Raw genomic sequence first — 24,831 nt, 5'->3', positions numbered from 1 at the left:
TAAAAAATTTTTTTTCTTCTTTTTTTTATATTTATTTTATGTATTTATTACCTTTTGTTGCCCTTGTTTTTTTTATTGTAGTTATTATTGTTGTTGTCGTTGTTGGATAGGACAGAGAGAAATGGAGAGAGGAGGGGAAGACAGAGAGGAGGAGAGAAAGATAGACACCTGCAGACCTGCTTCACCGCCTGTGAAGCGACTCCCCTGCAGGTGGGGAGCCGGGGTTCGAACTGGGATCCTTATGCCGGTCCTTGTGCTTTGCGCCACCTGCGCTTAGCCCGCTGCGCTACAGCCCGACTCCCCCCACCGTAGTATTTTTAAATTATTTAAATTTGTATCTGAAGTCACTTAGTGTAGATTTACATCCTGACTATATACAGTGGCAAGTAGAATAGACAGATATGAATTTGTTCCGTTTTTCTAGTTTCCCCTGTGTACACACCATTGTCTCTTTTTCGCCTTATGATCTTTATTTCAGCTTGAAGAATTTTGATAATTTCTGCCCTTGCAGTTATTTTCTTTATTAATTTTTAAGTATGAAGATCTAACCATCATTATTTGTAGGTTCTTCATTCACATAATTCTGCATAGCACTGCTTGACTGATCTATAAATTATCTTGTATAACAATACTTGGGCGTTTTTCCTTTTTTGTTGGGCTCTGACTTGTAGCCAGGTTGATGTCTATACCTCCTTTTGGCATATTCATTGTTCTTCCAACTAGAAGTGGATTTCATCCTTACTAGGTAATACTGTGAATACTTTACTTGGCTAGTGTCAAAGCATTTGCGCATCTCCTCCTCACTCTCTTTTAATTGCTAAGTCCGAGAAATTTCCATGTAGCTACATTGCGTGACAGTCTTGGTTACCATCTATTTTGCCCAGTATTTTTATTTGGGGGAAGATTGTATGGGAATTGTTTCAAAAAATTAGGCATCTGTTGTGTGGTTTTGTGTTTTTTTTTGCTTGTTTTGTTTTTTTTATTATTATTAAGGGAGACAGCAACGGGTTATCACACTTAAGGTTTTATTTTTTTTAATGTATTTCAGTCAAAAAATTTCTCCACTTATAGACTAAATGCTCAAGAATATCAGATAATATAGCAGAAACAGGTTCACTGATCATAGCCATTTTCCTTTGTTGGCCTGGAAAGTGCCCTTGATTGAGGGAATGGTTGCCGCGTAGCGCCCTCTGGTGTCAATGAAGTATACAGTCTTGCAGTTTTTCTCTAGGAAAAAAAAAAATCTCAGATACTAAAACCTTGAGTACCAAGAGGAAAATTTCTTACCAATTATAAAAATAACAAGTTAAAAACATGATATTAAGGTAGTATGATCACTGTCCTTGTTATTTATTTTTCTTAAGAAATTGTGTCTCAAAAATAGAATGTGGACATGATAATCTAGGAAAATTATTTGCAGTTTGCATCACAAAGTATACTAATCTTAATTCGGGGTTCTTTTAAATGTAGAGAGTAAAAGACTCACATTCTTCTAAACAATAAGCACTATAATCAGATGATTCCCAGAAAAAGAAAGTGAAAATACTTCAACCTTAAGAGAAAGGCAAAATAAACACCTAGTCCATGGGTGTTGTTTGCTTGTTTGTTTTGCCAGAACACTGCTCAGCTTTGATTTCTAGAGATTGAACTTGGTACCTAACAGTTTCAGCCTCGGCCATGAGAGTATTTCGTATAATATGCTATCTTCCTCTCGGCAGATTTTTAAAAATATGCTTTTTAGTGAATTGGAAAAGACAAATTAATTTTGTTGAAATACTCTGTTGGCGAGCAGGCTGTGGAGAAGTAGCCATCTTCTTATGTTTCTGGCAGAGATGAAAAATAGTACAAACACTATACAGGGAAGATAGTCAACACCTGAAAAATCCTATGTGCATTTTCTGTTTGAGCAGATGAACCTTTTAGGAGTCTGTTCTGAGGAGGCATTAGCAGAAACATGAGAAAACTTTATTCACCTTATATGTCACTGTATTATGGTATTAGCAAAAAAAAGTAATAATTAAAGCAAATATATTTTAAATAGCACTGGATAAACCATACAGCATCCATACGATAGAGTATATAATCTATATAATCTCTAGAAAGATTTATAATCAGCTATATAATCTCTAGAAAGATTTCAGAATGATCTACAGAATCTACTATTAAATGAAAAAAGGCAAATCAGTTTGCAATGTGCATTGTTTATCTAAGCATAACTGTAATGAAACTATAAATACATATATACCTATAGTAAAACCAAAAAGAAACCTGTAATACTACAAGACACATACACAATTGCTCTTTAAAATATTTGTTTTGAATAGAGCCACTGAGAATTTGAGAGGGAAGCATGAGAGAGAGAGAGAGAGAGATGGAAAAAGAGAGAGAGATACTCCTGCAGCACTGTGTCACCACTCATGAAGGTCCTCCTTGCAAGTGGAGACTGGAGACTTGAACACTGGTCCTTTTGCACTGTGATGTGTGCATTTAACCAGGTGCACCACCACTCAGCCCAATTATATTTTAGATGCTATCTCTGGGAGAAGATAAGGTGAATAGTGGGTAGTAATAAAAACATGATTTCTTACAACTTGACTTTGGAACCATTTAAATATTTTTAAAATACAGTTAAATCGTTTTTAATTACTTGTGAAAATAGACTATGATTAAAAAATATCCAGAAACAACAAATGTTGACAAGAATATAAGAAAACAGAGATCCCCACTGTCCCATCCCCGTTCACTATTTGGAGGTGGAAACTGGTACAATTTACAAGTTATCAAAGAGAGTACATTAGAATTCCTGCCTGACTAGCATCTTTAGTTCGGCATACTGACGTAGAGATATAATAAGACAATGAAAGGACGTTTTAGACTTCCAAAGGCACAAAAATAATGGAGTAAGATTTTTTTTAAGATTTCACTGAAGTTACCTCTGAGCTGAGAGAGTCCTTATCCAGTAAAAGAATTACTTCCCTGCGCAAGAAGGAGTATAATTTCTGGGCTTCCTGCTTTGTGAGGGTCTTTAACTCAAAATCATTTCTGTACTAAAGACATATTTTTAGTGTTTATTTTGGCCTTTTTCGCTCTCCCCTGTTTTTCTTCTACTGCATGCCAAGATAATCCTTTGCTCACATTTTTTTTTTAACTAGATAGACTTGTGAGTTATTCTGTGAGTACTATAAAATAGAGGATCTTTGGACTATGGGCTATCAAGAAGATTTGAGGGCAAGGCCATTTTCATGAAATCAGTAGTATCAAGTATAAATTTATGCGCAGTTAAATCTTACACCTGTAATTTCTTTTAAAAAAGTTTTTATTCATAAAAAGGAAACGTTGACAAAACCATAGGATAAGAGGGGTACAGCTTCGCACAATTCCTAGCACCAGACCTCCTTATCTCATCCCCTCCCCTGATAGCTTTCCTGTTCTTTAACCCTCTGGGAGTATGGACCCAAGATCATTGTGGACTACAGAAGGTGGAAGGTCTGGCTTCTGTAATTGCTTCCCCGCTGAACATGGGCGTTGACGGGTCAATCATACTCCCAGCCTGCCTCTCTCTTTCCCTAGTGGGGAAGGGCTGTGGGGAAGTGGAGCTCCAAGTCACATTGGTGGGGTTGTCTGTCCAGGGAAGTCTGGTGACATCCTGCTAGCCTCAGGAACCTGGTGGCTGAAAAGAGAGTTAATATACAAAGGCAAACAAATTGTTGAACAATGATGGACCTAAAGGCTGGACTACTGCAGATGAAATGTTGGGGGTTACTCCGTTTTGTAGATAGCTTGTGGGCATATTTTAGTTAAATTCCAAAGGGCCTGTCATTTCTAATAATTGAAAGTAAAGTGAAACCAATGGCTGTAACTATATTTTAAGTTGATGGTATACTTAGTGGAATGTGTTGTTTGAAGACATCAGAAACATGTTTTGCTTGTTCTCTAGTGGGAAAGAGAATAGCAAAATGTCGCAGTTGCTTTTAGTAATCATATTATTATTTTAAAGATTCAAACTTTTTAAAATATTTATTTATTCCCTTTTGTTGTCCTTGTTGTTTTATTGTTGTAGTTATTATTGTTGTCGTCATTGTTGGATAGGACAGAGAGGAGAGAGGAGGGGAAGGCAGAGAGGGGGAGAGAAAAACATCTGCAGACCTGCTTCACCACCTGTGAAGTGACTCCCCTGCAGGTGGGGAGCCGGGGGCTTGAACTGGGATCCTTATGCCAGTCCTTGAACTTTGAGCCACGTGTGCTTAACCTGCTGCGCTACAGCCTGACTTCTGAAATCATATTATTAATGATAGTATTGGTGAAATTCTAATGGGTCTGTTAGACAGGCTTTGTGAAATGTAACAAACAAGGAAATATCTTCATATACTTACAAAGAGAATTTTGTCAAAGTAAATAAACAGATGCAAGTAAGATTGATGCATTTAAACAAAAATCATACCTTTAATATGTCATTATTTGAATATTGATATGAAAATGTTTGAAAATGTAATTTATACCTCATAATACTTTTATTTTAAAAATAAAACCATTCACATTTAGAGTATACACTTTAACATGCATAAGCATCCAGATTCGAACTTATAGTCAACGCATGTGAGCATCATTCACAGAGGAAGTTTCACAAAGGGCACAATGGTGCTTTCCTTTTTGTTTTGTCTCTCTTATCCTTTTCTTTTGCCTCCAGAGTTATGCTGGGGCTTGGTAGGCACCAAGCCTACAATACAAATCACTGCTTCTGGAGGGTATTTTTGTTTCCATTTTGTTGACCTTGTTGTTTATCATTGTTGTTGTTATTATTGTTGTATTGCTGTGGTTGTTGTTGGATAGGATAGAGAGAGATCAAGAGGGGAGGGAATGACAGAGAAGGAGAGAGAAAGACACCTGCAGACCTGCTTCACCGCTGTGAAGTGACCCCCCTGCAAGTGGAGAGCCAGGGGCTCAAATCCAGATCCTTGCCCCGGTCCTTGGGCTTCACACCACGTGTGCGTTTAACTCACTGTGTTACCACCTGGTCCCCTCTCCTATCCTTTTTGTCTCCTACCCTATATGTAGATAAAATGAATATTCCAGGAGCACCAGAATCGGGCAGACTGGAAGCCTTGCCAAGAAAGAAAAACTAAATTAAATAGAATATTATATTTTTTGTAACTGAATAATATTCTATTATGTATATATGCATGGATGTGTGAATAGGTAACTATATATATATTTTTTTCTTAGTCCATTCATTTGTTAGTGAGTAGAGTGTTTCTATTGCTTTGGTCATTGTAAATAATACTAAACTGAACTTAGAAATGTAAAAGGAATTATAAAGGAAAGAGAAAACATTAAATTTGATATTACAGAAATGCAAAGGATCACAAGTACTAATAGAAAACATTGAATCTTACAATAATGAATAACCAAGAGAAAATAATAATTTTCAGAAGTTTAAGACTACCTCAGGAAGACATAAAATCTGAGTAGACCAGTATCACATGAGGGGGTTGGAGTGATAATTGAAAATCTGACAAAAGCTGTTGCTCGGGCCAGATGGTTTCACTGATGAATTCCACCAAAATATATAAAGAATTAAGAGTCATTCTTCCCAGAATTTGAAGTAAAGGAGACACTCCCTAGCTCATTTTATGAGACTAACATAAACTCGATACCAGAGTCAGATAAGGACAATGTAAGAATGGAAAACTACAGCGTCAGCTATTTCTGATGAATATGCAGAAAGTCTTAAAAAATACTAGAGCATTTAAGTCAACGTGAAATTCAGAGTCAAATGAGTACCTGAACCAAAAAACAAATATCTCACCGGAATAGCGTATTGCTTTGGCGTGTAAACAACGCAGGTGTTTTTCATTCTCTCTTTTGCCTCTCTGTCTCTATCTAAAAAAAAGAATAAATTTTAAGATTTTACTAGGGGAGGATAATGGTTTATAGTAGTTTTTAAATTGTTATTTATAAAAAAGGAAACACTGACTAAACCATAGGATAAGAGGGGTACAACTCCACATAATTCCACCACCAGAACTTCGTATCCCACCCCCTCTCCTGATAGCTTTCCTATTCTTTATCCCTCTGGGAGTATGGGCCCAGGGTAACTATGGGATACAGAAGGTAGAAGGTCTGGCTTCTTTAATTGCTTCCCTACTGAACATGGGTGTTGGCAGCTTGCTCCATACTCTCAGCCTGTCTCTCTCTTTCCCTGGTGGGGCAGGGCTTTAGGAAATGGGGCTCCTGGACATATTGGTGAGGTCGTTTGCCCAGGGAAGTTTGGTTGGCATCATGTTAGCATCTGGGACCTGGTGGCTGAAAAAGAGTTAACATATAGAGTCAAACAAATTGTTGACTAATCATGAACCTAAAGGCTGGAATATTGTAGATGAAGATTTGAGGTCTCCGTTTTGAAGATAGCTAGATATTTTAGTTATATTCCAGATATAACTAGATATTTTAGTTATATTCCAAAGAGCCCATGTCTATACTAGTTTTTCCTGAGCCTGAGCTCTGATATGCAGGTGGACCCAAGTTACTGTCTGGGGAGATGATGTCATGGCTGGAAAAAGGAGTAGAAAGTTGCATCAGGGAAGAGAGTAGCTCCCAAATATGGGAAAGGTGTATAGATATTGTTGACTGTAGACCCCATCGATTCGATCTGGAACCCATATTCAGATGTCAGGTGTGGAATGTCAACCCTTCAGCCTCATTACTCAGGTGAGACCTTTCCTTTCTCATAGGATTCTCTAATTGCATTTCGGCTGGTTCACTTCCTAACAAAGCCCCAAAACCTAGACCAGGTCCTATGAGACAGGGCATATGTACACATGTATCCATATATTTGGGCAAAATATATATCTGAAAGCAAAAGTGCACAATAGTCTGCAGTGTTTTAATAAATGAAGCAAGTAGAAAGACCTAAAAAGACACCATAAAGTTCCTAATGAAGTAGTTTCTACTTAAACCTATTTACTCTCCTTACCTACTTCCTATTACACTTCCCTCAGTCACTCCAAAGCTTACCTTATCAAAATAAGGACTGCAAAAGTTGAATAAAGACAAGAGACTGGCATACTTTAATGATGACTCTTTAGTCACTACCCAGCCATCCCATCAGCTGGTGCCCTATTTGGGGAGTCCTGAAATTCCCACACAGACATGATGGGCCTAGACCTCGAATAGATCCCTCTCTTCATTGTCACTGGTCATCTCCATCAGGAACAACACCATAGACCCCTTTGTGGGCCCCCTATAGGACCTTGCCCTCAACTTGGATCAACAACGGTAGAGAATGTTGTCCATCCTCCAAAGGGAGGATGGGCAACATACTCTATACTACACCTGAGGAAGATGGGTCCTGAAATTGGGGCAGCTTGGAATGTTCCTACTCATGAACACAGAATGTGAGCTCAGACATACAGGGATTCAGAGGTCACATAGGCTCCTAAGCTGAATACAGTATAGTCTTTATTACATAGGCACAGTCTAGGAGACACACTAGGACCCCACACTATGTCCCTTTATCCTGTTCCTTTCCCTCCGTCCTCAAAGTCCTTTACTTTATGCCACACCCAGTCCAAGTGTCACCTTATGTCCTTTCTTACTGTCATTTAAGAATAAGTTTTAAAAAAGAAAGAATCAAACAAGTGTGATCACAATTAAGTGGGTTGTATTCTTGTATGTTGATGATTGAACATGTAAATCAATGACATATGGTCATAAAGCATATGATCGACTCAATAGATGCAGAAAAGCATCTGATAAGGTTAATTTCCTTTTATGTTCCACTCTCAAACATTTATGTCATTTCAATAGAATGGGATATCTGTAAATTAGTCCAACCCCTATTGAAAAACAGTGTGGAGATTTCTGAGAAATCTAGGAATGGTTTTACCATTCATTCTACCAATTCCTCTCTTGGAAACCTATCGGAAGCACACATAGCTCTGAAGAGATCTATGCACACTTGTGTTCATAGTAGCACTGTTTGTAATAGTTAAGATGAGAAAGCAACACAAGTATCCAGTGACACGTGAGTGCGTAAGAAAGCTAGGATGGAACCTGAGGAAGTTATGTTAACTGAAAGAAGCCAGGAGAAGGACAAATACCAGATAATGTCACTCATAAGTGAAACATAAGGGGAAAAAAAGGAATAATAAGGATAAAAGAGTTGGTCAAATGACGTAGGTCCAAGGACTCTGATACTAAAGATCATAGATCACGATCGAAGGATCATAAGATAATAATATATTACATTATAAAACTATTAATAACTAAGAAAAAACTGAACAAATTCTTAGAAACATAAAGGAGAAGGCTACTAGGCTATTGGAAGATTAGCATCAGTTCACAGGGTAGAGGGAGATGTGGGTTGTGGTAGGAGTGATGTGTAGATACTTATCAAAGGGAGATAAGAAATTGTTCTCATGTGACAAAAATCTGACAATAACAATCTTGTAAAGAAAGCTTTTCCCCCTCCAATAAATGGGGGAGAAATTGTGTATGCTAAGGTCACATGTGACAGATACTTAGCTAACATCATACTCAGTGTAAGAGATTGAAAACTTTCAAAGGTTGTGAACAAAGCTGAATTGCTCACTCTTCCCATTCCTATTCAGTAAATTACTGAACTTCCTATCCAGAACAACTAGGTAAGAAAAATTACTAAGAAAAGATTTTAAAGTTAGAAAAGAAGTAAAATGGTTTTTGTAAACAGTATGGTCTCATTTATATAAAACCATAAAATCATTAACAGGAAATGTCAGATCTAAGACATAAATCTAGGTAATTTTGTATGTTACATACAGATACATATACATTTTCTATACTAACAATGAAATGTTGGAAAAAGAAATAAACCAACCTTATTGATGATATCACCAAGCCAAAATAAGTTGAACAAAGCTAGTACTATCTCTAGACTCAACTCAATTACTGTTGCAATTCCAATGAAATATTGATAGAGATAAAAAATATCCTCAAATTTGAATAAACAACAAGAGCCAAAACAGCCTTGAGATAGAAAAATCTTGAGACATAACATTTTCCGATTTAAAACTAGATTACAAAGCTATAGCAACTAGACAGTAGAGTAATAGTATACCTAGAGACTCAGAGAACAGTACTCAAAAAGAAACCATGCATACCTAACCACTAGTAAGTAACAGAGAATCTAAAACATTCAATGGGGACAATATAGATTCTCTAATAATTGATAATGGAGAAACTGAATATTGGTTTATGAAAGATTTTTACCATTATCTCACACAATTACAAAAGTTAAATCAAAATGGTTAAAGGCTGTAAATTTCCAGTTATCAAATGATTAAAGGATGGGAACCTTGTACAGCATAGTTAGTAGCGCTGTATTTGTAACAGTACTATTCTGTATACATGAATGTGTCTAAGAGAATAAATCACAAAAGATCATGGCATCAAACATAACCACACACAACATGTCACATGTGAGCCAGTAGATATATTAGCTAATAATATGATTATCTTTTTAAAAACTATCTTCATTCATTGGATAGAAACAATCAGAAATCAAGAGGGGATGGGCTGATAGTGACTGAGAGACACAGAGAGATACCTGCCGTCCTGCTTTACCACTCGTGAAGCACTCTCCCCACAGGTGGTGACTGGAGGCTCAAACCCAGGTCCCTGTGCATTGTAACATGTGCGCTCAACCTGGTGCACCACCATCGGCCCTGTGAGCATCATTTTTCAATGTATATGTATCACGGTGTGATACGTGTAGACTATATCTTAATAAAAATGGTGATTATCATCTTTGATACTTTCTTTGAATATATTTTTAAAAATTATTCGGTAGTTTTTTTAATGAGTCATTTGTGTTATTTTTGTTAGACATGAAGACATTTCAGTATTCAAGATATGCATTTTGTTTTTTTCTCTTTAAATTATTTTGAATTAGATAGCACAAATTTTTATGATGGCTTACGGAATAAGGATTATGCTGGTTGCTATGGAAGGAATAGAAGAGTTGTTTGAATCTAGAGTGCTGAGAACAGTGCCTGAGCTGTTGAACTCATTGTGAGTTAGTCACTGGGAGTGGACTCCCTGGAGAATAGGCCTGGCTTGACACTTCTTGGATGGTTGAAATTCTTACTGGTAGGAAATACTAAGCAAATATGTTACCTCTGGGAGAGATTTTTGACTGTGATGTTTTTCTTAGTTCAAGTATACTTGCTGAAGAACCTCAACATCTTGAGATCTCGAGTCTTGGGAGGACAAAGGCATACATATTTGCAAATTTCTAAGGAATAAGAACTTACTTTGTTTAGCATCGAAGATTTACCATGTATATAAAATGTTTTGAAATCTTGTATTTAATAACTGCACAAAAAATTGTGTGCATGTATGTCTACATGCTCATCACTGGGGATTTACCACTCGGGGTGGACCTTTCCAGATAGAGATATAGATTGAGGAGGAGAGGGAGAGACACCATAGCATCAAAATTAAAGATTTTTTTTTCTGTGTACTGATGTTTGTGGCATCATATGTACATTAAAACTACCTTTTGCATTGAGATTTTTACAGAGGTTATAGAAAGATGTTTACTTAACAGTAAAATGTCATTGATGTACTCTATGGGAAAGGTATTGTTTTAATCTATTACAAGTAAATAATTATATTTAGGAATTTTTAGAATTATGGCATTTTTAAAGGGAGCAGCAATGAAAAAGATTTGTGCATTTCAAAAAAAAATAAAAGGTGTCTTATTTTTTTATCCGCAAAATTTTTCACTTTCTTATTCTCCCAGCCCTGTTTGTAACTCTTTGTATTGCTTTGCACGTCGTCTGTTTCTCACTAAATTTTGACTGCCAGCTGGAGTTAAACAGTCTGTACATCAAACCACTTATCTGTCACTCCTGTGCTGTACTTTCCAGCAGTGGTCTGTCCTTCTATTTAGTTTCTCAGTAAGCATTCAAAAAGTTATTTCTTACTCTCTGCAGTTCTTAACTTCTTTATCATACTCATCAGTAAATCCTTATTTCACTTTTTTTTTTAAATTTCCAGTCCAAGATTCACTTATTTCTGTTTCTTCAATGGTCAATTTTCTACCCCCAGGCTTTTATTATTGAGGCAAATCTCCAAATTCAACTCTTTCTCATTATATTAGTGAGATTCATATTAGTAATATTGAATGAACTATTCAACCTCTTAAATATACTTAAATTAATAAACCTGGGAGGATTATCATCTTTAGTATCAATTCTTTGGTCTCTGACTCTGCTCTTGTTGGCAAGTTCAATTTTTATTTGACTTGCCTATTTCTGAATTCCCATTCACTATGTTTTCTCACATTACACATATGGAAGCAAGACAGTCTGAATTCTTAAATATTGCCTCTAATGTATAATTTTATAAATTCTGTCCTTTAACTAACATACCACTCATCACTTAATACAAAAGATTTTGTAAGTTCTATCAGTACCATGTTACATGTTGAACAAAATACATTTCAGAGAATATTAAGAATGGGCCAGGCAGTGGCACATCTGGTTAGGTGCACACATTACACTGCTCAAGGAAGGACCTGGGTTCAAGCCCTTGGTCTCCATTTTCAGGGGAAAGCTTAAGGAGCAATGAAGCAGGGCTGCAGTTGTCTCTCTGTTTCTCTCCCTTTTCATCTCCCCTGGCCTCTCATTTTCTGTCTCTATCCAATCATAAATAAACTTTAAAAAAGAGAGAAAGGGATAATATTAATACTTCAAAGTTACCCAAGCCAAAACTCATTTTGAAGCCATAAATATGTTTATAGATTTTTAAATTCTAAAACATGTTTTTGCCTCAGTCTGCTTTTAAAGGCCAATATAAATTTAAAATTTAACAATATTGCTCTTGATTTTAATTTGTGTACTTCAAATGAGTTAAAATTATGTCAGTTGAATATGCTTTGCCAGTAAATTCAAAACATTAATGTGACAGCATCATTTCACAGCTCAAAGCCATTATAGTGCTTTGATTTCAAGGCTCTGGGAAAGTAAATACAGAAGGAATTCAGATTAGTAGCTAAGTTTTGCAAACACTGCCACAAAATTTTATCTGCTACATTTTTGTGAAGTCTGAATAATCCATATTAAGATTTCCAACTTATTTCTCTCCTTGCTGCTGGGTAAAAACAATGTTCTCACTCTTAATATGTGATAGCATTTATCTATTATGTATCCTAATCACATTTCACATATAACACATTGGCATTATATCTTCACATCTCTGTCACATTGTATAAATTGTAATATTCTGTTGATATTGTATTACATTTTTATTTTGGAAATTGTAAAGATGCCAAAACATGGTCTGAATTCTTAATGACTTTTCTACTCTCTTGTAATATTAAAAATAATAACTAAACATAATATAAGCAAGGCACACTTTATCAGATCAAGGTATTTTAATTGTACATTTTCTCATTCTAAGACAAGTACATATTTATCATAAAATATTGAGAAAACACCAGAATGGAAAAAGCATGAAAATAGCCTGTAGTCTCTTCATTTGCATAAAGTCATTACATTGTGGTAGCTGATGTTTTCCTTAGCAAACAAAGCATATTCTGGTAGTTGCTGATCTTAATGAATAGAATGAATGAATGAGTGAGACTGGTGAATGAATGATGGCTATAAGACTGCTTGAAACAAAAGCTACTGCAGTCCAGGAGGTGGTGCAGTAGTCAGAGGCTAAACCTTAATGCATCTCAAGTTTGATTCCTTGCATTGCATGTGCCAGAGTGATGCTTGAGCTCTCTCTCTGTTTCTCTCTCTCTCTCTCTCTCTCTCTCTCTCTCTCATTAGTAAATAAATGGATCTAAAGAAAATATAGCATAAGAAGCAAAAGTATCTCATACACCAGATAATTGCATTTCAATATAGAAATTTCAGTAGCAAAGAGAGATGCATATATTCATTCAGACATGGGCACTCTGGTTGTCTCTATATATTTATCTAGTTGTTCATTTCCTGTTTGTCTTTCAAGAGGGAGGCAGAAGCATTTTTACATAATTTGTGATTATCTATTTGGTTTTGCCATTCTCTTTTTAATGTGGTGTCAGGTTTCAACATACACTATACTGCTGATATACCTCCCTTGTCCTGGTTATTGCTTTCAACCTCTCCCCTGTCCCTACAACACACACACACACACACACACACACACACACACACACACACACACACACACACGATATCCCTAGCATTTACACATACTCCAGCTTCTCAAATAATTTAAATGACTTAAATATCAAAAATACCACTTGAAAGAATCTCATCATGTCTAGATTATAAAAATATAACATCTTAGCATTTTGTGAATTAGCATCCACATACCTGCTTCCAACATCTACTGAATCCCTGAGCGTTTAGAATGCTTTGTGATTGGAGACAGTCAACACTTGCAGCGCTGTCTCCTCCTGTCCTCTTTCTTTAATCCTACCTTGGTTTCCTCCTGAGGAGTTATCATCCACTTCCCAGCAATAACAAGCGTTTTCACTCTGCAGAGTTTGCAGTCCATTCTTTCCTCTACCGAAAATGCTCATCTGACCTCACTTCTTGAGAACACACATGGAGCCTTCCCTGTCCTCATCAAGACTTTTATTCTGGGACATTTTCTTTCTTTTTTCTTTTTCACTCCCTTCCTTCCCTTTTCTTCCTTCCTTTCTTCTTTCCTCCTTTCCTTCCTTCCTTCCTTCCTTCCTCCCTTTCTTTCCCCTCCATCTCTCTCCATCTCTCTCTCCACCCCATTTACTGGAGGTCTAATAGATGATTACAGCATAGTTTATAACACATGGGTACAACTTCTCATCTCCCCACAATAAGTGTCTGCAAAACAATTTCACCCCCAATTTGAGTCCTTTTCACTACCATGCACCAGGATCCAAACATCTACTCGACCACCCCTGCCCCTTCCTTCCCTCCCTCCTTCTCCAGAGTCCCTTCTTTGGTGAAATACACCAAACCCAGTTCAGCATTTACTTTTGTGTTCTCCCTGTCCTTGTTTCTTAAGCTCCATTTATGTGTCAGATCATTTGGTTTTCATCCTTCTCACTTTTGGCTTGTCTCTTTTAATCTCTATCTGAGATGAGATGAAGGCAATGAGTCCATCATTTTTAACAACTGAGTAGTATTCCATCCTGTATATCTATCACAACATCTGGGTTGTTCTTAAGTTTAGTCTGTTATGAATTGTGATGGTATGCATATAGGCATACAGAGATGTCTTCAGATGGATGTATTTGCTTCCTTTGGATATATCTCCAAGAGAGGAATCACCAGATCATAGGGTAGGTCCATTTTCTTTTTTTTTTTCTTCTTTTTTAAAATTTATTTATTTATTTAAGAAAGGAGACATTAACAAAATCATAGGATGGGGGGGTACCACTCCACACAATTCCTGCCACCCAATCTCCATATCCCATTCCCTCCACTGATAGCTTTCCCATTCTCTATCCCTCTGGGAGCATGGACCCAGGGTTGTTGTGGGTTGCAGATGGTGGGAGGTCTGGCTTCTGTAATTGCTTCCCCGCTGAACATGGGCATTGACAGGTCGATCCATACTCCCGGTCTGCCTCTCTCTTTCCCTAGTAGGGTGAGTCTCTGGGGAAGCGGGGCTCCAGGACGCATTGGTGGGGTCTTCAGTTTAGGGAAGCCTGGCCGGCCATTTTCAACATTATTAGAATTCTCCTGACTGTTTTCACAGGGGTGGGACCAATTTGTATCCCCACCATCAGTGTAGAAGGCTTCCTTTTCCTTTACATCCTCACCAATGATTGTTGTTACTGTGCTTTCTAGTATCTGACATTCTCATAGGTATAAAGTGCTGTCTTATAGTCATCTTTATTTGCATATCTCTGTAATCAGTGACTAAGTATTTTTTCATATATCTGTTGACCCTTTGTGTCTCTTCTTTAGTGAAAATTCTGTTCATATCTTCTCTGTAGTTTTCATAAGCTTTTTTTCTCCTTGAAGAGCTTAACATATTTTGATCATTTGTCTTTTGTCTGATATATGGCATGTAAAGAGTCCCACTATGTGAAGAATCTGTCTGTTTTAATGGTGCTTCCTTTTGCTGTGCAGAAGTTTTTTAGTTTGATGAAGTCCTATTAGTTTATTTTTGGCTTTGTTTTCTTTGTAATTGTACTTGAGTTGTCAAAGATACTTTTAAAGTATACATCAAAAACATGCCAGTGTTTTCCTTTAAATATTTGGTAGTTTCTGATCTAATAACCAGTTCTTTGGTCAATTCAGAGTTAACTTTTGTTTATGATGAAATGTAGTAGTCCTGTCTTATTCTTTGGCATATTTCTTTCTTTATTTTCATAATTTATGTTTTTAATTATCTTTATTTATTAGGTAGGGATAGCCAGAATTTGAGAGGGAAGGGAAGGGGGAGGACACACCCACCCAAACCCATACAGAGAGAGAGAGAGAACTACAGCCCTGCTTCACCATTGCAAACTTTCCTCCTGCGGTGTTGGTATGCATGAGACCCCTTCTGTTTCATTTGGTTTAAATCCCCCATGCTTAACACTATTCTATTTACATAACCACTTCATTCTATTTACATAACCACTGTTAACAAGTACCACCCTCCCTGCAGGGCATTTGTGGTTGAGTGATAGGATTCTCGCCTAATCTGCCCCCTCTTTGTCACACTCTGATTTTCACCAGTCACTTTTCTCTCCACCCTCTCTATGTTCATCCTGTTTCCACCTTACTTGGCAAGTATATATAAAGACAGCATTGTGAGTTTTACAGTACTTTACCTTTAGTTTAGCTTAGCTCGGCTTAGATTGTGCTGCGTCCTGCATGAATAAAGAGATACTGCCTACAGCTCAACCATGAATCCCTGGTCGTCTGTTACCCGCACGTGAAGCCAGCCCATTGAAAACAACATAGTCCGCACAAAACAACACTGCAGGTGATGAGTGGGTGCTCAAACCCAGGTCCTTGTGCATTATAACATGTGTGCTCAGTCAGGTGCACCACCACCCTGTCCCTCTTTGGCACATTTCAACCCATTGTTACCAACCCATTGTTATTCAGCACCATCTGTTGAAGAGACTCCTTTCTCCATTCAAAATCTGGGCTCCCTTGTCAAAAATCAGATTTCCATAGGTGTGTGTGGAGGAGGGGCTAATAGGATTTCTATTCTACTCTCTCTTCCCCCACTTTTGAGTTGATGCAAACATGATGGTTACATTTTCATTACTCCCAGCCCTGTTAGAAAAAAAGAAACAACTGGAAAAATGTCAGGTTCCTAGGCAGAATTACAAATTCATATTTGCTTAAGATTGTATTTCTTCTTTTTAAATATTTATTGATCAACATGAGAGAGTGAGAGAAAGAGAAAGGGAGAGAGAGAGAGAGAGAAGAGAAGAGAAGAGAAGAGAAGAGAAGAGAAGAGAAGAGAAGAGAAGAGAAGAGGACCAACCAGAGCATTACCTTGGCATATGCAATGCTGAGGCTCAAACTTAGGACCCCATTCTTTTCTTTTCTTTTTTCTTTTCTTTTCTTCTCTTCTCTTCTCTTCTCTTCTCTTTTCTTTGTCTTTATAGACTTTTCCCTATTACATTGGAAATGAGTTAATTGTTTCAGTACAGTTGTTGACACAGGAGCACAACTTCTTATCTCCTCATGAGAGGTGTCTACAAAACACTTTCTCCTCAAATTTAGGTTCATTTGCCCTGTCATGCACACTAGAGCCCCTATATCCCCTCCACCTCACCCCTTCCCCTCTTTACCCAGAGTCTTTTTCTTTGCACATTCTGGGGACATTTCTGAAGAGACTACTTTTTGGAATGTACACGAATCATGCAGAGTAAGTCATCTTGTAGAGAGGGAGAGAACCGTAATTTGATAAAGAAAGAAAAAAGGAGTATTTTGATTTGAGAAGGTGAAACTGTAGACACGATACTTCCCTGACATCCTGTTAAAAAGCATAAGTAAGCTGAGACAACACATCCTTTTTCCCTTTGCAGGAAACAGCAGCCTTTAACTGCTCTCTTCTAAGACCCCGTGTGATTGGAGAATGGGTTGGTCGAGAAGAGCATGATGCTGATCCACTAGCTGCTGAGATGCTGCAGCCTCCGATTCCAAGAAACAAAAGTGAACCATGGGAAAGTGAAGATAGCAGCTCTAGTCCCGCAGGAAGGTGAGATGAGGTGTCTTCTAAGATTCCGAGTATTTAACCATTAAATTGTAAAGGGAAATTACATACAAGGATAGAGTTTATAAAGTATATTTTAGCAGTTTCATAGAGTAAAATACGTTAGACTTCACGTAAGATAGAAGTTTTCTTATAATATTGTGTGCCTTTAGACTTTTTTTTCTTGAAGAAAATAACCATGTTTTTGCCACAGAAAAAAGTAAACCCAAGGAAATAAGTTGTCAGTTGAGACCTATTATAGCAGTGTAAATATAATATATAGATTCAAGAAGGTGAACTTCTGAATGTATCAAGGAAATATAATTAAGGGAAAGAAAAGTATTAAATATAGTATAGACTCTATGAGGTCGAGTAGATGTGAAATATACAGACAAAAATCTTGGTTTAGAGGCATTTCAGGTTAGAGTTGGTAACTATGATTGTTTGCATTTTCATTATAGTTTCTGAAACTTCATGTTTTATTTTACTTAGACTTCTTGCTCTCAAAATGGTGGTTGGAAGTGTGCTTTAAGCTGTTAGAAATAGGATGTTTGCCATGTTCTAATCATATGTATTAGGAAAAAAACATGTTCAGAATAACCTTTATTTTGTAATACCAATTGTACTATGGTGAGCAAAACTCAAAACAAAATGACAGCTAAAAGGAAAGTTACAGTGAATAAGCATATGATGTATAGCTTATATATTTCAGAGAGAATGAATTTAAATAATTATGTATAAATAATGTGGTAAATTAAATATTCATTAGGTGGTATTAGCTACAATTTAAAAGGTATTATATTGGCTATATCCTATGGAACCCAACACACCCATCCAAAAAGATCTGTGTACACGTATGATCTTAGCAGCATAATTTGTAATAGCCAAAACCTGGAACCAACCCAGGTGTCCAACAACAAATGAGTGGCTGAGCAAGTTGTGGTATATATGCACAGTGGAATACTACTCACCTATTAAAAATGGTGACTTCACCATTTTCAACCCATCTTGGATGGAGCTTGAAGAGATCATGTGAAGTGAAATAAGTCAGAAACAGAAGGATGAATATGGGATAATCTCACTCTCAGGCAGAAGTTGAAAAGCAAGATCAAAAGATAAAACACAAGTAGAACCTGAACTGGAGTTGGTGTATTGCACCAAAGTAAAAGACTCTGGGGTGAGTAGGGGGGAGAGTACAGGTCCAAAAGGATGACAGAGGACCAAGTGGGGGGTGTATTGTTATATGGAAAACTGAGAAATGTTATGCATGTACAAACTATTGTATTCGTAAATTGAACGTAAAACATTAATTCCCCAATAAAGAAATTTAAAAAATTAAAGTAAATTTTGTTACCAAGTTTAAAAATTTTGTTTTAATAAACTATTGACTTATGAGAAAAAAATAAAGGTATTGTATTAGTTCATAGATAGCCACAGTAATTTTGTATTTCCTATGTTAAATTTAGTTGCAACCAAGAACTATTCTTTCTCCAGGAAAAAATTGTCCTTTCTACAATGTAATAGCTTTTAGAGAATGTTTTTTTAACTTGCACTGATCACTTGACCAGAGGAAGGAAATTCAGAATTCTCATTAATGTGCTTCAGGCATATAGAAAATTAATTCCATTTCCATGAGAAATAACTTTTAAATTACTTAAATAGCTGAAGAGTCCAATAGGAGATGAAGAAAACCATTTTTAAAAATCCATTTACCTTCTTTTGTAAAATGCCAGATCAATTTCACTTGTCAATGGAGAGTAATTTCATTTTTAATACCAGATATATGAAGCTCATGAGACCTTTATCTTTATTCCTTGGTAGATCTTAATTCTTAAATGTAAAATAGAGAAATGCCAACATCCATTTTGCTTCCACTTAGTCATAATAATAATGAAATCTATTTATTGAAAATTTTAGTGTGCCCGTTTATTCCCTAGCTTCAGTGGATTCTTGAATAACCTATGAACGGGAATCTACCTTGCACTCCTGTTTGAATTTTTTTATCTGAAAATGTCAACCTGTGAAGATCTCTCTCATATATTTGGAAAAGCTATTTTCAGGGTTTTTTGTTGTTGTTGTTGTTGTTCTCTGTTTTAAAATTATGGCTTGAGTTATTACCTATGAAATGAAGTGGTGAAATTTCATCCAGATGTTCCATTTGGCAGAAATAACATGTTATTTCTGAACTAAGTATAGAGAATAATGGTGCGCTATGGACTAGAAATTCCCTGTATCCTATTGACTAATATAAACCAGGATTTCTGTATTTATACCAGGAACTCACACAGTCTTACATTTTCTTTATTTTTTTTTATTTATTAGTGACCTAATATTGATGTACAAAATTATAAGGTAATGAGTATAACTCTGCACCCCTCCTATCACCAGAATTCTGTATACCTATTCCCTCCACTAGAAGTTACAATAGCTTTCCCTAGGTTACAGATATGGGTTTACTATTATTTTAATAACTATATATAATTGCCTTTTTTATGGTCTTGCCTTCTCTTCCTTTCTTTTTTAAATTTTAAAATATTTATTCCCTTTTTGTTGCCCTTGTTTTTATTGTTATAGTTACTTTTGTTATTGTTATTGATGTCATAGTTGCTGGATAGGACAGAGAGAAATGGAGAGAGGAGGGGAAGACAGAGTGGGGGACAGAAAGAGAGACACCTGCAGACCTCCTTCACCACCTGTGAAGTGACTCCCCTGCAGGTGGGGAGCCAGGGTCTCGAACCTGGATCCTTATGCCAGTCCTTGCACTTTGAGCCACCTGCGCTTAACTCGCTGTGCTACCCTCTGACTCCCCTTCTCTTCCTTTCTAAGCCCTACCGACACCTATTAGAGGTCCAGTCCCGTCATATCTATGTGGGAATCCAAGGATTTCCTAACTAGGGCCCCAGATGATGGAGTTGTCTGGTAGTGACCAAAAAGAACATCATTAAGTGAGCCAGTCTCTTGCCCATATCCAATTTTTGTAGTACTTTTTCTAATAAGCTTGGGCTTTTTCCCAGTTGTTAAAGTGTTAAGTGTCATTTTTTGTATCCAAACAGGTATTAGGTTTAGTGGGTCTACCTTCTTTGTCCCTTTCTACTAGGTTTCCATGCTTATTAGATCTAAGTCTAATTGGTTAGAAAATTTATAATGTCTTCTTTAGGCCTTTCTAATAGCATCCCAGGCTTATTAGTTCCAAATCTAATCACAGAGGTCTAGTAAGCAATTTTATTTTGAGTTATATAATTGTCCCCTTACTTATGGATACATGTACAGCTGTAGCAAGTACCTTAGGCCGTAGTCTGTATCTATGTGTAGACAATGTGCTATCTGAAATGAAACTAGGTAGTCCCATGTGTTAGGAAAGATCTCACCAGATTGAGAGTTGGGAGGTTGACATCTCAGGCTTGGTGTCTATGGCAACAATCTGCAGTAATAAATCAGTAGCAGCATAACATGTCATGACAGCACTGGTGGCGGTGATTGAATTGAGGTCAACAGTGGCAGTATAAGGCATAAGGGAGAAGAAACATTAAGAAACAATGGGAATGGTCCTAGAGATTCCAGTACTAGCAGATATAAGTATTTTTCTTTCTTCTTTTCTTTTGCGTCCAGGTTTATTGCTGGGGCTCAATGCCTGCACTACAAATCTACTGCTCCTGGAGGCCATTTTTCCCATTTTTGTTGACCTTGTTATTATTATTATTGTTGTTGTTGGATGGGACAGAGAGAAATCGAGAGAGGAGGGAGGACTGAGAGGGGGAGAAAAAGATAAGACACCTGCAGACCTTCTTCACCACTTGTGAAGTGACCCCCCTGCAGGTGGAGAGCTGGGGGTGAGGTGGGGGGCATGGTTTGGAACTGGGATCCTTATGCAGTGTGTCTTGTGCTTCTCGCCATGTGCACTTAACCTACTGTGCTACTGGCTCCCAAGATATGAGGATCTTAAAGAGAATGAGAAGAGTTCCTTTAGTCTTTGAAATAGTTTAAAAAAGCAGTAGTTAATCATTATTATAACCCAGTTTTTTTTCTGTAAAAATCCAGTGGTTAGGGTCTACAGTAATATGCTTGGCCTCGCTGTGCTTTGTGTCCTTTTGGGTTATCTGGTAATCTTAGATATTGGCAGGTCCAAATGGTTTTGGTTCATCTGGCCCATGGTTACAGGTAATTTAGGGGGAAAATGCTATATATAGGTCTATTTTTAGAGCTCTTTGAACAATTTAAGTCCGTTGTCAGAATGTGATCATTTTACAAATCTGAAACATTAAATACTTAGGCTAAAGAAAGTACTTATACTCAAAAGATATGGTCTAGACAGTTAACAAACTCAAAATATAAAATCTGTTTTCCACCTGACATATTAAATTAGTAGTGATTTGTGAGATTATAAATTAGCAGGATTGTAATTGCACATCTTTCCCACTACCAAAGGTCCATGTCCTGTCCCCCCACACACACCTCCCTAGATAACCACTATAGTTTTCCACAGTCTTGGTTATGAGTTGGCTTTTTGTTTGTTTCCTGTGTCCAATTCTTTAAGTCCCACACATGAATGAAACTACCCTGTAGTTTTCCTTTACTTCTTTACTTACTTAAGTGTAATCTTCTCTGGTTCCATCCATTTTACCCCAAAGGACACAATATCATCTTTTTTATTTCTGAGTAGTACTCAACTGAGTATCTGTCCTATAACAGATGTCTAGTCATCTGTTGAAGGGCATTTTGGTTGCTTCCATATTTTGGCTATTGTGAATAATACAGCTATAAAAAAGGTGGGGGTGATGCATGCATATATCCCTTTAAATTAGTGTTATCTCTTTTGGATAAATGCCTAGGAATGAACTTGCTGCATCACAAGGTATTTCCATTTGGATTTGATTAAGGATTCTCCATCAGCCTTACATTTCACTTTTATAAATAAGAGCTAATTTGGGAAATACTGTTTTTTTAAAATAATTCTGTGGCCTATAGTTGTAAATGCTATTGTCTTTGCCCTTAAAGAGTAGCGAATTTGTCCTATTTTAACAGACTTAAATATTAATAAGTTAAATGATAGTCTAGATTCCTGAAAGACAAGACAACTTTCTTCTTTTATTTGGAGGGGGGAATGTGTTAACGGTATATAATACAGCCAGTGAAACATAGGCACAAATCCTCACCTCCCCATAGTAGGTGTTTGGGAGACATTTGCTCCTCTGACTAGATTCCCCTTTCCCTATCATACTCCAGGACCCCAGTGACCCTTCATTCCATGCTTTCCCTTCCTTCCCAGAGTCCTTTGCTTTAGGGCAATATATACCATACCCAGTCCAAGTTCCACCTTCTCTTTTCCTTATTTTAAAATTGATTAATTCACTTTTTTCATCACTCCTGTCACCAAAAGTCTGTGTCTCCATCACCACCCCCATAGACAATCACCATACTTTTCCCACAGTCTGGAAAATAGGTTGACAATTTTTTTTTTACATTTGTATATTCAGTTGTCTATATCCCGCATGTGACTGAAACCATTCTGTAGTTGTTCTTCACCTCCTTTCTGATTATGCTTCACTGAGCATAATCTTCTCCAGTGCTACTCACTTTATCCCAGAGGACACAATATCACTCCTTTTTATTGCTGCATAATACTCTGTTGAGTATATATGTCCCATAACCTTTTTATCAAGTCATCTGTTGAAGGGCATTTTAGTTGTTTCCAGGTTTTCACTATTGTGAATAAAGCTGCTATGAACATGGGACTGCGCATATCACTTTGAATAAGTGTTATAATATCTTTTGGGTGTATGCATAGTAGTGGAATTGCTGGGTCATACGGCATTTCCATTTGTATTTGCTTAAGGGTTCTCCATAATTGCTGCACCAGTTCGCACTCCCACCAGCAGTCTAATAGAGTTCCCCTCACTCCACATCCTCTCCAACACTTACCTTCTCCTGTTTTATTGATGGAGTCCATTCTCACAGGTGTGAGGTGGAATCTCATTGTGATTATAGCTTGCATTTCTCTGACAATGAGTGAATTAGAACATTCCGCGTATATCTGTGGGGCCTGTGCATCTCTTCTTTAGAGAAGTCTCTATTTATATCTTCTTCCCACTTTTTAATCGGATTGTTCTTTTTCTTTCTGCTGCTATGTAGGAGTTCTTTATAGATGTTTGATATCAACTGCTTGTCTGAAGTGTAGTGTGCAAATATCTTTTCCCATTTGCTAGGTTTCCTGTTTATCCTTACGGGATTTTCTTTTGATGTGTAGAAGCTTTTTAATTTGACTTTTTTCAGTCTTGTTTTTGTTTCCCATGCCCATATAGTGGAGTCCCCAAATACATCTCTAAGATTAAGGTCCTGAAATACTTCACCAATGTATTCTTCTATGTTTTTTATAGTTTCAGGTCTAATATCCAGATCTTTGATCCATTTTTAGTTAATTTGCATGCATGGTGTTAGGTGGTGGTCTAGTTTCACTTTTCTGCAAGTGGTTCACCTAACATCATTTGATAAAGAGACTGTTTTTCCCCATTGGATAACTTTGGTCCCTTTATCCTATATCATGTGATGACTTCAAGGATGGATTCCAGTTTCTTTAAACCACTTTATTGAGGAAATACTTTATAAGACAGTTATTGTTACTTGATGTCCCTCATGGCGGGTTTCTGCCATACCACTCCCAGCACCAGCTTAAGTTTCCCTCCATCTGGGTACTGGGTCCCCAGTACCCTCCTAACTCCATCCTATCTCTCTCTTTAGTGTTTTGCCTCAGCTGCAATAGACCACAGTTGGTCTAAATTTCACCTTTGTCTCCCTTTAAATTCCTTCAAACTCACATGGGAAACAATTTGGAGATGCCCTGGAACACTAGAAATTGATCTTATGGGGGTGGGCAGTGGTGTACACCATGAGCAAGAGCCAGGGTTCGAGCCCATGCTCCCCACCTGCAAAGGGAATGATTCATGAGTGGTGAAGTAAGTACTGCAGGTGCCTCTCTGTCTCTCTCCCTCTCTATCTTTTCTTCTTCTCCCAGTTTCTCTCTGGTCTAGCCAATAAGAAATAAGAAAAGGGGGGTGCTGGGTGACGGTGCACCTGCTTGAGCACACATCACAATGTGCAGGGACCAGAGTTCAAGCCCCCAGTCCCCACCTGCAGGGGGAAAAGTTTTGTGAGTGGTGAAGCAGTGGTGCAGCTATCTCTCTGTCTCTCTCACTCTCTGTCATGCTTTCCCCTCTTAATTTCTGGCTGTCTCTATCCAATAAATAAAGATAATTAAAAAATAATTTAAAAAATAGGTAAAAACAATAAAGAACCATTGGGAGCGGTGGATTGGTAGTGCTGGCACCAAGCCCCAGCAATAACCCTGGTGGCAGGGAAAGATAAGAAATGAATCTTACAGTACAACCCTATCATTCTCCTCCTGGGAATCTAAAGGAACAGAAGAACGCCTTGCTGAAGAGGTCTACATACAACCACATTCATAACAGGACAATTACAATAGCCCAAACTTGGAAACAACTCACATGCCCAACAACAGATGAGTAGTTAAGAAAGTTCTGGTATAGAATGGAATACCAGTTTGAGAAATGAGATCCTCTCTTTTGCCACAGCTTGAATGAGACTTCAACTTTTTTCTCCCTGATCCCACATTATCATTATCCACAGGTCTGAGATGTGGGTGAAGTAGGTACA

General features: G+C 37.3%; 1 protein-coding gene across 2 annotated transcripts in view; it reads left to right on the top strand.

The window, feature by feature from the left end:
• C1H8orf34 (chromosome 1 C8orf34 homolog) overlaps window positions 1-24,831 on the top strand; it is a 292,718-nt gene that overhangs the window by 116,632 nt on the left and 151,255 nt on the right. For both annotated transcript variants that reach the window (XM_007527156.3, XM_060200540.1), the window contains exon 6: window positions 16,997-17,169. In XM_007527156.3, coding sequence (XP_007527218.2) covers window positions 16,997-17,169 — 173 coding nt within the window. The remainder of the gene's footprint in view (window positions 1-16,996; window positions 17,170-24,831) is intronic.

This window comes from Erinaceus europaeus, chromosome 1 (genome assembly GCF_950295315.1).
Source record: "Erinaceus europaeus chromosome 1, mEriEur2.1, whole genome shotgun sequence".
Classification (NCBI taxonomy): domain Eukaryota; kingdom Metazoa; phylum Chordata; class Mammalia; order Eulipotyphla; family Erinaceidae; genus Erinaceus; species Erinaceus europaeus.
This window is presented reverse-complemented; position numbering and strand designations above follow the sequence as displayed.